The sequence below is a fragment of the Amphimedon queenslandica genome, unplaced genomic scaffold (genome assembly GCF_000090795.2).
Source record: "Amphimedon queenslandica unplaced genomic scaffold, v1.1 AMPQUscaffold_13489, whole genome shotgun sequence".
Taxonomy (NCBI): domain Eukaryota; kingdom Metazoa; phylum Porifera; class Demospongiae; order Haplosclerida; family Niphatidae; genus Amphimedon; species Amphimedon queenslandica.
The window spans coordinates 421,246-434,065 of record NW_003546275.1 but is presented as its reverse complement, the minus strand read 5'-3'; the positions used below and the strand labels follow the sequence as shown (position 1 = coordinate 434,065).

General features: G+C 38.8%; 5 protein-coding genes across 6 annotated transcripts; 3 read left to right on the top strand and 2 right to left on the bottom strand.

Annotated features, from left to right (window-relative positions):
* The first annotated feature begins 73 nt into the window (after positions 1-73).
* LOC100632445 (histone-lysine N-methyltransferase NSD2-like) lies at positions 74-4,460 on the top strand. Of its 2 annotated transcripts, XM_019993782.1 has the most exons (5): positions 74-184; positions 449-2,296; positions 2,503-2,711; positions 2,759-2,841; positions 2,891-4,460. In XM_019993782.1, the coding sequence occupies exons 2-5, from the start codon at positions 450-452 to the stop codon at positions 4,265-4,267; spliced, it is 3,516 nt and encodes a 1,171-aa protein (XP_019849341.1). In that variant the 5' UTR covers positions 74-184; position 449; the 3' UTR covers positions 4,268-4,460. The 2 variants fall into 2 exon arrangements, with proteins under 2 accessions (XP_019849341.1, XP_019849342.1); XM_019993783.1 differs by lacking the exon at positions 74-184 and having other exon boundaries at positions 388-2,296.
* On the top strand, positions 4,302-6,170 carry LOC105316922 (UDP-glucuronosyltransferase 1-1-like). The gene has a single exon (XM_011412222.2). It carries the CDS (start codon positions 4,318-4,320, stop codon positions 6,148-6,150), a length of 1,833 nt encoding a protein of 610 aa, XP_011410524.2. The 5' UTR covers positions 4,302-4,317; the 3' UTR covers positions 6,151-6,170.
* LOC100635768 (dynein light chain roadblock-type 2-like) lies at positions 6,147-6,812 on the bottom strand. Its single transcript, XM_003384558.3, has 4 exons — positions 6,721-6,812; positions 6,600-6,675; positions 6,364-6,531; positions 6,147-6,313 (listed from the first exon to the last, which is right to left on the bottom strand). The coding sequence occupies exons 1-4, from the start codon at positions 6,721-6,723 to the stop codon at positions 6,264-6,266; spliced, it is 297 nt and encodes a 98-aa protein (XP_003384606.1). The 5' UTR covers positions 6,724-6,812; the 3' UTR covers positions 6,147-6,263.
* LOC100632321 (transmembrane protein 143-like) lies at positions 6,803-8,701 on the top strand. Its single transcript, XM_003384615.2, has 2 exons — positions 6,803-7,207; positions 7,293-8,701. Exons 1-2 carry the CDS (start codon positions 6,821-6,823, stop codon positions 8,412-8,414), a joined length of 1,509 nt encoding a protein of 502 aa, XP_003384663.1. The 5' UTR covers positions 6,803-6,820; the 3' UTR covers positions 8,415-8,701.
* On the bottom strand, positions 8,606-11,961 carry LOC100632193 (protein NDRG1-like). The gene is made up of 14 exons (XM_011412221.2): positions 11,756-11,961; positions 11,401-11,451; positions 11,288-11,339; positions 11,147-11,238; positions 10,193-10,221; positions 9,926-9,988; positions 9,814-9,874; positions 9,658-9,750; positions 9,499-9,573; positions 9,326-9,429; positions 9,227-9,271; positions 9,121-9,175; positions 8,957-9,004; positions 8,606-8,910 (listed from the first exon to the last, which is right to left on the bottom strand). Exons 1-14 carry the CDS (start codon positions 11,867-11,869, stop codon positions 8,740-8,742), a joined length of 1,053 nt encoding a protein of 350 aa, XP_011410523.2. The 5' UTR covers positions 11,870-11,961; the 3' UTR covers positions 8,606-8,739.
* Between the last annotated feature and the right edge of the window lie 859 nt (positions 11,962-12,820).

Below are 12,820 nucleotides of genomic sequence, written 5' to 3'. Positions count from 1 at the left end.
GGCCCCGTTAAGGCGTGGAAATGCAGCTGCCATTTGTGGAAAGAGGCGGGAAAGGAGCTGACCATAGATAGCACATCATAGCAGGGACCTGCTCTGTTCAGTCACTTTGGTAAATCAGTATTTGAGAAAGCCAGATTAGAAGTAGTTTTCGGTTCATTTAGGAACAGTTTTATGTTTTAAACAGGTATATATGATTATTTATTTCTTAGATATTGATCTATTCATTCATATATATACAAAAATAATAATTGTACTATTATATTATATATATTATGAAAATACAGTAACTTGACTGGGTTTGTCTTATATATAAAGATACAATTTAGAAAGGAATGTAGAATGCAATGTATAATAATATTTCATCAAGCCACACCCATTGATTAAAAATGGCTACCAGTGAGTACAGTACTAATCCCCTTTCTCTCCCTCTCTCCTTTCCCCTCTTAAGAATGAGCTCTAATGGAGTCACCGGTTCAGTTAATACAAAGACCGGCCTAATACCTCAATACAAGATCGGTGACCTGGTCTGGTCCCCATGGTCCTCTGTTCTGTGGCCAGCTATGATATCCTACGATCCAAGCAAAGCCATCTACTTCCGAGTCTCTCCCTCGAAGAACATAACTCATTATCACATTCAATATTTCGGTATAGTCGCCCAGCGCGGGTGGGTCCCCGTTAAGAGTATCCAGCCCGTCAGATCAGTTCATGAAAATGGGAAATCAAAGCCACAGAAGAAGACACTGTGGAAGGATTTTGAGGTTGGGATTGATGAGCTGAAGAGAGCAAACGCTCTGTCTATCAAGGAGAGGAAACTGACATTCATCTTTGATTATGGTGGATGCTCATCTGGATCGAAGAAGAAGAAGAATGATAAACCAAAAGTGGACAAAAAACCTCAATCAGATGATGTGACCACAAAGCCTATTGTAACTCTAGAAGCGACAGAAGAAGATGAACCACAACTTATCATTACAGAGACAAAAGATTCTCAACCTTCGTCCACTTCCCCACCTCCTTCAGAAGTCTCTTCTTCTAATAAAGTCTTAAACGTGTCTCCACGGTCAACGGCATCACCTTACTCACTAAGAGACAAGATAACACTGACCCAAAGGAAGATCAACGCTTTAGCAACTTGTTCTCCACTTTCTGAGGTTGGTACTGTCACTCCTGAACCGCTACTCATCGGAACCACTCCCACTGTTGCTAATGGTGGTGAAGAAGAAACTCATTCATCAACAAATAGAGAGTGTGTTACTAATGCTGGTGGCACTGATAATGGTGGCGAGGGTCGTAAAAGGCATGGTAGAATGCAGGACACATCGTTATTCCCTCCTGGCCCTCCTCCTCTTCCATCAGGAGCTAATACATTCACCTCTTGTACTGATGACCTCCTAACTCCTCCTAGCACTGACACTGATAGTGACTCTCTTGATATCTCAATACCTGCTTCATCTCATCTTAAAAAACAAACGAAGCCTGATCTTGCCCTAGCCTCCTCCTCTACAGAGGATACAGGTTCTCCTTCATTACCCCCTCCCTCCTCCTTCTCTTCTCTCCCTTTGCCCCCTCCCTCTACAAATATATGTTCTATATGTGATAATCCCTCCAACCCCACTCAGTGTATCATTACTTGTAAAGGACATTGTCTCAATTCATTCCATGTCGATTGTCTCGGTCTCATCTCTCCTCCTTCCTTCCCATTCGTTTGTGACGAGTGTACGTTGTCTCCTAGTGTATGCTATGCATGCAAGAAGCCGTCAGTTGATCCAGTCTCCTCTCTAGTTCCCTGCTCCCATCACTCATGCTCTCAGCTCTATCACCTTTCCTGCATTCGTTCTTGTGGGAACTTCAAATTTGATTCTTCCAATCCTAACGTCATTCTCTCCTGTGGGTTGCACAGTTGTGCTAAGTGCGTATGTTCCGATGGTCCTCCTGTCACTGGTAATCAGAAGTTAATGCAGTGCTTAAAGTGTCCTCTCTCCCTTCACAAGTACTCGTGTCTCATTGCCGGCTGTGAGGTCCTCAGTGATAAGACGATGATTTGTTATCGTCATTTGTCCATCTCTTCCTCTATGCCTCAAAGTCTCCGTCACTTTAACATGAACACTTGTCTCGATTGCGGCGAGCCTGGTTCTCTCATTTGCTGTGATTCCTGTTCCGCTGCTTATCACGTTAAGTGTTTGCCTGATGAGGATCAGTCTCGGGCCGGTCAGGAGAGATGGCTCTGTCCTAACTGTGTCTCGTATGACCTTCCCACCTATGGCTCTATTGTAATGGTCAAATGTGGAGCCTACAGGTGAGCTATAATTATTTATATTTATCTGCATGTTTTTTTATTGAAGTATTTTTTAAGTGCAATTAAAAATCAAGAATTCTTTTATATCTATGTGTGTATTTTTGATGAAATTTGGCCCAAGACCCTGTACAAATTTATTCCAGTTTAAGCCTCTTTTTTTTACATACAATTATAAATTACAATGAACTCTTCCTTTTCTTTTTTAGATGGTGGCCTGCTGAAGTAGTTCTTCCTTGTGACATTTCAGATAGTTTCAGGAACTCAAAGCCAACCCAGTGCATGTTTCTTGTCCGCTTCTTTTCGTCTAATCAATACTTCTGGACACATCACGGGCGAGTCCTAGCCTTTACTGAGGAGTGCGCTATTGTAAAGGAAAACAAGAGTCACAAGCAACAGCCTCTTAGCTACATTAATGGTAAAATTATCCTCTCCTTTCCTCGTTTTATGTTTTGTCTGCTGCAGCTTTTCAAGAAGCATTGACAGCTCTGAGAGAGCAGGAATCAAGACCAGCTAAGAAAGAAAGCAAGTCTTTTGTACACATTAAGGTAGAGTCTTTAATTATTGAACCTTCACATATTTTTCTTTATTTTGTAGCGTAACAAGTACCTCACGTCCCGTCCTCCATTAGAGACTGAGACAGAGCCTTGCAAGTGTACAGAGTCGTCTCCTTGTGGCCCATCCTCTAACTGCATCAACAGAGCAATATTCACCGAATGTAGTACCGAGAACTGTCCCGCTGGCGACAAGTGTCAAAACCAAAGAATGCTACGTAACGAGTCAGTGCCCACTCAAACTTTTTACACTGGGAACCGAGGATGGGGTCTGAAAACCATGCGCTCTCTCTCCCCGGGGGATTTCGTCATCGAGTACGTGGGGGAGATTGTCGACATGGCCGCCGTACAGGAGAGACTCAAGAAGACTCAGGAGGCGTCCGTCTCGAGTTTTTATTTTCTGACGCTTGAGCGTAACCTGATCATTGATGCTCGTGTGAAGTCGAATCACGCTCGCTTCATCAATCACAGCTGTGACCCAAACTGCGAGACTCAGAAATGGACCGTGAATGGGGAGACAAGGATTGGTATATTTGCCATTAAAGACATCAAAGAAGACACTGAGCTCACCTTTGACTATCAGTTTGATTGTCTCGGGAATGAAAAGAAAGCGTGTCTCTGTGGTGCTCAAAACTGCAGTGGGTTTTTAGGCGAGAAACCCAAACAGGAGAAATTAAAACAAGAGAAACCACAACCGCCAAGTTCCTCAAGAAAAGGAACTGGTAAGAGGGCAAGATCATTCAATAAAGACCAAGCAAGGGTCAAACAGAGAAAGATTGAAGGAGAAGGGAGGAGTGCTAGGAGTGCAGCCAGACGAGAGGCTAGCAAACCAGGAGATTTGATAAGAGAGGGCAATGTAGAATACATAGTCATGCCTCCTCCTAGCTCTACTTGTAGCTCAAGGAAGAGTGGAACAAAATTAAAAGAAAAGCTAGTCAATAAGGAGAAGAAAGGCCCTGGAGAGGGACCAGTTGGGAGCTTAAAAGCTCTGCCAGTTAAAGGGAGAGAAGGAGGAGGAGGAGGAAAGGCAAAGAGCTTATCGACGAAAGAGAACTTTGTCCCTTTTTTCGACATCAATCGAAAGAGGAAGGCTCCGAGTATCATGAAGACAGCAAAACAGCGCAAAGAGGATCCTTACGATGATGAATGCTTCATATGCAATGAGGGAGGCGATCTCGTTATATGCGATTATCCAGATTGCTATAAAGTATATCATCTCTCGTGCATTGGATTGAAGGAGCTACCCGATGGAGATTTTCATTGTAGGAGGCACTCGTGTTTTGTCTGTGGTGACACAAAGGCAGAATATCACTGTTTCTATTGCCCCAGGGCATTTTGTGAGACTCATCACAGGGAAAAGTTTATAGTTACAGATTCAGCTAGTTTTAAGTGCATTAAGACATGTTATTCACCTTCTTAGGATTCATCATCTGGATTATAGGATTAAATAGGATATTATTATCATGCTTCATGCACGCATACATTGACTACATTCACACCAAAGTTCAGTCCTCAAGAGTTTGTTTTAAAATATTCCCTTCTGCCTTCTTAGAACAGTTTTTACTCTCTACTCCTTTCTCTTTCTATGATAATTATAATTTATACAGATACAAGTTATTACAAAGTGCTGCAGGCGTGGTTATAAAGCATATGATTCTGATCAAAATGATAAGGGTTGCTGCATTGGTCCTCCTAATTCTCTTTTACAGAGTAACAAGCTTGTCATCACTCCAAAAAGAAGATGACATTATTTCATCTAAAGAGAAGCTCTCCGTCCTTCTCCTTCATTCCATGTTTCCTTCTCATTTTCTTCCACTCCTCTCTCTAGGAGCAGAGTTATCTTCAAGAGGTCATAAAGTCACCACCCTAGGCCCTGTTCTCGAAGGTTACGAAAATTTGTTTATAAAGAGAGCTCAAAGTTTGGGGTTGGAGACCATTGAAACGAACATGGTATCAGCAGAGACCTTTAAAATGTACAGTCAGTCTGCAGAACACGAGGAGGGTTTCATCAGTACTGTGAAGTGGATATACAATATGTCCCTCTTTTTCACAAGTCCTTCCTTTAAGAAAGAGAACTACCTTGTTAAAATGCGGGAGACTATTGATGCACTGAATGGTAGCGATTATGACTACGTAATATCAGAGCATGCAACAATGTCTTTACTTTATTATACTCAAAGGAAATGGTCTATTGAAGATATCATGCTAGTAACTGTGGTGCCAGATTTTATTGCAAGGTCTATTGTCCCGTGGCCTTATCCAAGTCTTTTGATTTCTTCAAGCGATGATATGAGTTTTGTAGATCGACTCCTAAGTGCTTTATTTTTGCCCTTGGAAACATTAATGATGTCTTTTTTAGGAAAGGCTCTTTTTGTTGCAGAAGATGAATGTTACTTGCCTTCTTCAAATCCACTAGAAGTGCTCTTATATCAACCTACACTGTATACTACTGTGATTGGAATTGAGCTACCACAGGTTATATTACCATTGCAGCATTTCCTAGGCCCATTGCTCCCTCCTGATCATTCTCTTCTTGATTCAAGACTCTCAACGTGGTTAGAAAACACTTCTAATGCCCATTCTCCAGTCATTTATATTAGTATGGGCACAACGGTGTTTATTAACAGGGAAATGGCTGAGGCTCTGCTCAAACTTTCTTCAGAGTACAGGCTAGTGTGGTCTCTTCGTAAGTCAAATCAGCACGTTCTTTTAGGATTAAATATTGACAATAAAACTGTCTATGTAGCACCATGGGTAGCTCAGTTTACAGTGCTTGGGCATTCATTAGTTAAATTGGCTATACTCCATTGTGGAATCAATGGAATTCAAGAAGCATTCTATAATGAAGTCCCTGTACTATGCATACCTGGTGGAGCTGATCAATATTTCCTCGCCTCAAGGCTGAAGGTGAAAAAACTTGGTCTCTGGCTGAACGCTAAAGATGCAAATGAAGACAATTTGAAACGTGCAATCAGCACTATATTGGTGAAAGAAAAAGACCAATTCAAGAAAAATACAAAGAAAATGAGTGCTTTGTTCAAAGCTGCAGGAGGAGTCAAGAAAGGTGCTGACCTTGTTGAGTTGTATGCTGAGATTGGATACAAACATGGCCTACCATCATTCATACGCTACGAATGGAACTTCATACAATATTACAACATTGACGTGTGGTGTGTCTTAGTTATAATATTGATAGTGGGACTGATGGGGTGTAGACTGTGCTGTGGATGCTTTTGCAGGAGATTCTGTTGTTGCTGCTACTGCTGGAGGCAGAGTAAGGAGAAAAAAACAAAGACTGATTAATGTTCTCAATTTTTTATTAACATTTGAAAATTGTGACAGTTAGTATCGCATGTACATGTAATTTAAAGCATAAATACTCTTTTTAAATAGTTTTAAAAGTTTTTTTGAAGTGTCTAAGAGTTGCTGCTTGGGTTCTGGACAACAATTAAAAGATAATCCTTGTCTAAAAAGTTACACAATATTAATGCACATATAATATTTATTATTCAGTACCTGGTGCAACCATTATTTCATGTTTCTTTGTCCTTATTCTCAGGAAGTAGAGCTCATTCATTGGGTCAAGGTCCCTGACAGTAACACGAGTCTTTGCTGTCAGAGAGTGAAGAAGACCAGCATACTGAACTGTAGTGGCATTATCCATTGTAGTACGAATGGGTATACCTTAGGAAACAGTGATAATAACAAAGAGGTTCATTAAATCATTGCCCCAAGTATTCCTATCTTCTTACCTTCCTGATTGACTACTATGACCCCAAGAACACCTTTATGGGACTGGATCCTCTTAAGAGTTTCTTCTACTTCTGACTATAAAAGAAAAATAAAGTTTTAGAAGGTTTTTGATTCCCTTACCATTATTTTCCTTCTGCCCTGTGTGCAACCGTTACTATGACAACCTTCACTAAAATAGAGTTCTTAAGGGGTTAAAAATCATTGAATTTTAACTCTCAAAATGGCGGTCCACATGACGACAGCAGTACTTAGAAGACAATCTCTACACTCTTCTTCTTCTGGTCCTTTCTTGTCTCTTCTGCAAAGAGGAAGACGAATCGATAAATGTGGGAGGTGTTTTTCTACTTCTGAAGCACTAGTCCCAGCAGATACGTCTCATAAAAATGGAGAGGAGAGGGTTCAAAGAAAAATAACAGAAGAATCATATTTGATAGGTGAACACCAGCCAAACAAGTTTATACCAGTCACGAGATTAATGCTAGTCAATACTCTCCTGGAGGATAGGAAGCTACTCAGTCCAGAGGAGAGGGAAAGGATTAGAGATTTATCAGCTTCACTGGATACCTGCATACTCCAACAGTTCTACACTCAACTGGATGAACTTAAAGTATGAAAAAACAGTAGAATTATTATTATTATTACAAATGCATATACAATTTTATTTATACCAAATTTTTCTCTCTTTTTTTCAGCTTCTTTATGATGGTCTAGATCCAGATAAAGACACCATTACTACCAAAGTGTCGGCTAAAGATCGTCTGGACAGTGAGTACTGGCTCCTACACAAACTAGAGCACCTCCTCTACAAAGCAAACTACCTCAAGATACCAAAAGAGAAGGTTCTTCTTTTGCTGCAGGAGCACAACACTAGTGAAGGTGTGAGAGTCGCCGTAGACCCTTCCCAGTACTCTGTACTCAAGATATGGACACGGGGATTCAAGAAGATACCTGTACCTTTTTTTGAGAAACTGAAGTTTGGTTTTTCAAAGGTTCTTAGTCGCGGGAGAGACGAGAGAAGAGGACCAATGAATGAGGTATTCACAAGAGTCTTTATAGCCGTTCGCTCAAAGAAGGAGAGCAAACTACACCTGAAGGTTTTCAAAGACGTGCCATGTCCTCACTTAGAGTATTTGCTGCCTGACGGGAAAATACGAATGTCAATGTTTGACAAAGGTTTCTTGACCTCCAGCGTCTTCCTTGGCAGTATTGTAGCAGCTGCTAAAGGCATTGCTCTTGCCGGTGATTATAACATGGACTTTGCTTGGATTGGACTGGGTCTGGCTGGACTGATAGGAGCAAGAGGGTGGCTGGGATACAAGAATAAAAGAAACGCTTATCTTGTTAACCTCTCTAGGACGCTCTATTTCAAATCGGTGTCTAATAATCGCGGCGTCCTCACGCTATTGACTGACAGGGCTCAGGATGAGGAATCTAAAGAGTCTCTATTAGCTTATGTCTTCCTCTTGAGTCCTCCCAATAGGAGAGGGGTACCAGGACTGGCATACACTTCAAGGGACCCTGCCTATGATACAGAGGAGTCACTTAAGGAAAGGATAGAGGACTGGCTTAAAAGCAAGTTCAAGATAACAGGTGTCAGTTTTGATATTGAGGATGCACTTTTAAAGCTTGATACGATGGGTCTATTGGTTAGACATGCCAATGAGACTCTAAGTGTCGTACCAATGAGTGTAGCCCTTGAGACTTTACCGGGTCCTTCATTAACACTGAGTGGAGGATTGAGGAACCCTGAGACAATTGAAGAGGGGGATGGAGGAGGAGAAGATCCACTCTCTTATCATGAAGGATGGAGATAATCCAGTGACTATAGCTGTCGCTTTTATTATACCTTTCTGTCTCTTTCTCTCTTCTATATGCAGTGAAATGTCATTATTATGATTATAATTATTATTGTGTTAGTTATTTTAAAAGTTATAACTAAAGAGCTACATGTAGACAGTGCTTCTTATGAAAGACATAGGAAAAATAGGAGCAGAATCAGTTGCAATTAGTGACTATACAAATAGAGTAATGAGTTATAACAATATACAATAATACTTCACAGCAGGAGTAATAAACAATATACCGGTATATGTTATTGAAATCAGTGTTATAAGATAATGATATATGCCTCTGGCTCAGTTATTCTTGCTGAGTGGTGACAGTCACGCCTTTAAGATCAGTTGATCCTGAAGAGAGTCTCTGCCTCACTCCAAGTGTAACGGCATGGCCTAGTCCCTGGAGAAACAAACGGAAACTGGTAGCCACTTTCTGAGGCTGTTCCTCCAGTACTAGCTGATTAGTCTCATACAGCTAAGGAAAAGAAATCATAAATTTATTATCAGTGAATTATTATTACTTCAAGAACAGTGCACTTAGTTGGATCCAGCAATCCTTTGAATTCAGACTATAATATAAAGAACATAATTTACAATACAATTAAATTGATACATTCACCCCATCCCTAGCTAATACAATATGTACTATTATTATTATTATTATTATTATTATTATTATTATTACCACATTATTTTCCGCTTGTGGCTGACTCATTATGAAAAGCCACTGACAAGGGCTCCTGTAAATTGTGACACAATTCAACAAAGAATCATCTTCTTTTATCACTTACTGTGCAACCGTTTCTTCCACCATATCAGTGTAAATTGCTGATCGCCTACAAAATAAGAACAATACTTAGATATTGTTACTGTTGTTTTTTTTCTCTTGCCTTGAGTAAGAGTCTAAGAGAAGGCGGACATTATCAGTGTTTTGCTTCTGATAGTAGTGATGATAAGTAGCAGAAACATCACTTTGATCAGACTTGGAGTTAGTCTAGCAATATAAAATGTAATCGTTAATAGGCAAAGTTATTGATATGCTGGAAATACGACAACAGCGTACGGTGAATGAATGACTCCTGAGATAATTTTCAACTTTTTCTGGAAGCTTGTTTGTCTTTAATAACCAAACTGCAAGCTACAAGTGTACGTACATATAGAACAGGATAAAAAGAGTGCAAGACATTGAAGACATTCATAAAGAATCAGGGATCTATATTACTTTGTTGGTATAGTAAGAAAGATTGTCCCAGTGTAGGGAATCAGTTGAGAAATCAACAAGAACTAGACCCCGTACTCTATCAGGACTCAGTATCTGTAATTAATATCAGTATCAGTATCAAAAATATCAGTGTCAATATCATATTTTTAATCTTACGGCATATCTTGTTAATATGTTAGCTCCAGCTCCTACACCGAACCCAATGAAATGACTTAAACTATAAAGAGATCTTTATTATTACAACCATTGTCTGTGTGATCATTCTTACTGCAAATATTCAACAATTATGGCGACTTGTTCTGCCAGCTCATTCACAGTGGGGTAAACGTAACTAAAAAGTTTACAAACAAACATAACCTAAACACATCCTCAACTGATCTCCCCTCCCTCTTTACAACTGATAAAACCGGCTCCATTGAAGACACACACAGTCTGTCAGACAATACACAAGTTTGGGTCAGACAACTAGACAATGTGTAGGGGTATTGGCTTCATGAGTGTACTTGTATGTCTGTTGTTACAAGTAATTACTCACTCATCAGGAAACGTCACTGCTCCGTCTTCCTACAATGATAATTAATTATTAATAAAGATACGTTTGATGTCTAGGATTATGAATCACGCTCTATCTAAATAAAGCTATGATGTGAGCAAGGGGATATCAGTAGGGGACTTAATTTGGCTCAATTTTATAACTTGAAAAATTCATGAAAAAATTAAACTTGATTGAAATCAGTTCAAACTTGCTACACGTCATACATGTACATGTAAGTACATGTATATGTATCAGAAAAAATTATAAAACTAGAAAATTCTCTCTTTTTTATTTTTTGGCAAAATTTGGCCAAAATCCCTGTACTATAGCACAGGGACTCTGGCCCAATTTTGGAGCAACTTTAAAAATTCATAAAAAATTTAAATTTGATCAGAATCAGCTAAAACTTTCTACACAACATAAAAACATGTATATGCATCAGAAAAAATTATTAAAATGAAGAATTCTCTACTTTTCATTTTTGACAAAATTTGACCAAAATCCCTGTACTATAGTACAGGGACTTTAGCCCGATTTTGGAGCAACTTTAAAAATTCATAAAAAAATTTAATTTGATCAGAATCAGCTAAAACTTTCTACACAACATAAAAACATGTATATGCATCAGAAAAAATTATTAAAATGAAGAATTCTCTACTTTTCATTTTTGACAAAATTTGACCAAAATCCCTGTACTATAGTACAGGGACTTTAGCCCGATTTTGGAGCAACTTTAAAAATTCATAAAAAATTCAAATTTGATCGGAATCAGCTAAAAATTTCTAAATAGCATAAAAACATGTATATGTATCAGAAAAATTATAAAAGTGGAGAATTCTCTCCTAGTCATTTTTGACGAAATTTGGCCAATCACCCTGTATTATATAGTACAGGGGTTTTGGCCTGGTTTTTATCACCTCATGTCAGTGCATTAAAATTATGTATTACACTAACTTGTCCTGGTGCATCAATGTGTATCCAGTAGAAGAGTGGTAATAGTTCTGTCATACTTTCATCACTCATGAACGTATTAAAACAAGAGCTGTCTATGTACTCAAAAAATTAATAAAAATAAAGAAGAAACAAGCGACTCACGATTCATTCCAACATCATGATAAGTAACAATGGCAGGTTTCTTGGAATCACCCTATACATTCAACATACAGTAAAATATTAGATGCCATTGTACTATATACTGCGTTGCTTACTTGTAGTGTGACTGTTACGTTACCATAAGGTGTTTCTACAATTTCAACACTCTGTGCTCAATGAAATGAAAGAGTGCATTATGACACATTGTACTAGTACAATTCATCATATTGAATATGTATACATATCAATGAATCAAATACACAATCAACAAACATAGTGTACAACATTATTATTGTGCACATGTTTTAAGTGTGAGATTTCGCTGAATTGAGCTCAAAAGATTTATATACGTATGTATAGGAACATTAAAATTTAACAAATTTTACTAAGATCAGCCTATCATTTATATTCATAAAATCATGTTAATTTTATTGCTTCTAACAGTTTAAGTGTATTTTACAACAGTCTTACCTGGTTGAGATTGGGGGCTGATGGTTGAAGATCAACATTAGAAGCTATTGGATCTAATAGAGGAACTGATTCTATGACAGTCAGTTGTTCTCCAGCTGTAACTATATCTGCCATTCTTTTATTCAATTTTCTCAGTCTCAAGCTACAGTAGCTAGCTACTATACTAACAGCAGTGAACAGTCACCAGTCTCACCAGCTCGACAGTCACAGCTGGAATATTAAAAAATAATATTTTAATTTTTAATTTATGTATAATTATTTTGACCAATTAAAATTCTCAGGTCACGTGTATCTAGCAGCTTTGTAAAACTAAAAATTTTGCAAAGAAAAAAAATTATAGCAGTTAAAGCAGCTTCAGCATTTTGTCTTGAAATCTTTCAGAAATCTCTCCAAGCTTCAGCAACAGCCTCTCAGCCAGTGACTCTGGAATGCAAATATCATGAGTGTAGACCTTGCCAAACTTAGAAGCTATATCTAATTTTTGTGCATCAAATTGAGCTGCCACTTTAGCTTCAAAAACTGCCATTGCTTTACCTTTTATGCCTTTTAAGTGACAAAACTGAAAAGCCATGCGGATCTCATCTACCTGCCCAATGCATTCGAATGGAATCTGCTCTCCCAATCCAAGCATCTGAGTAAAGAAGAGTTGATTCTCTTCGACATCAAGAAGGTTCTCATTGCCAAATGTAGCATGAACAGTAGCTTCAGAAAAGTAAGCAGAATAGCCTAACCAGACGTAGCAGCATTTTGGACAGCGAAGACACCAGGGCTTGCGCTGGTTGCATGAATGAGTAAAGGGAATTGCTGCAGTGTATGGAGCAATAGAATAAAATATAAGAGGATCATGTATTGGCATTAAAGAGCTAAAATATGCCAAATTAGAAATCAGATTCTCTTTAATGTACGAGGTAATGAGGATTTCCCCGTTATAGGATTTCACCCACTGGTGGTTAATCTCTTCACTGTTAACGTCCCAGACCAAATTACCTTTGTTAGCACTTCGCTCATGTGCCAAACAAAACTGTGTATAGCCATACATAAGTGCAAAAGGCAGTCCCTCAAAGA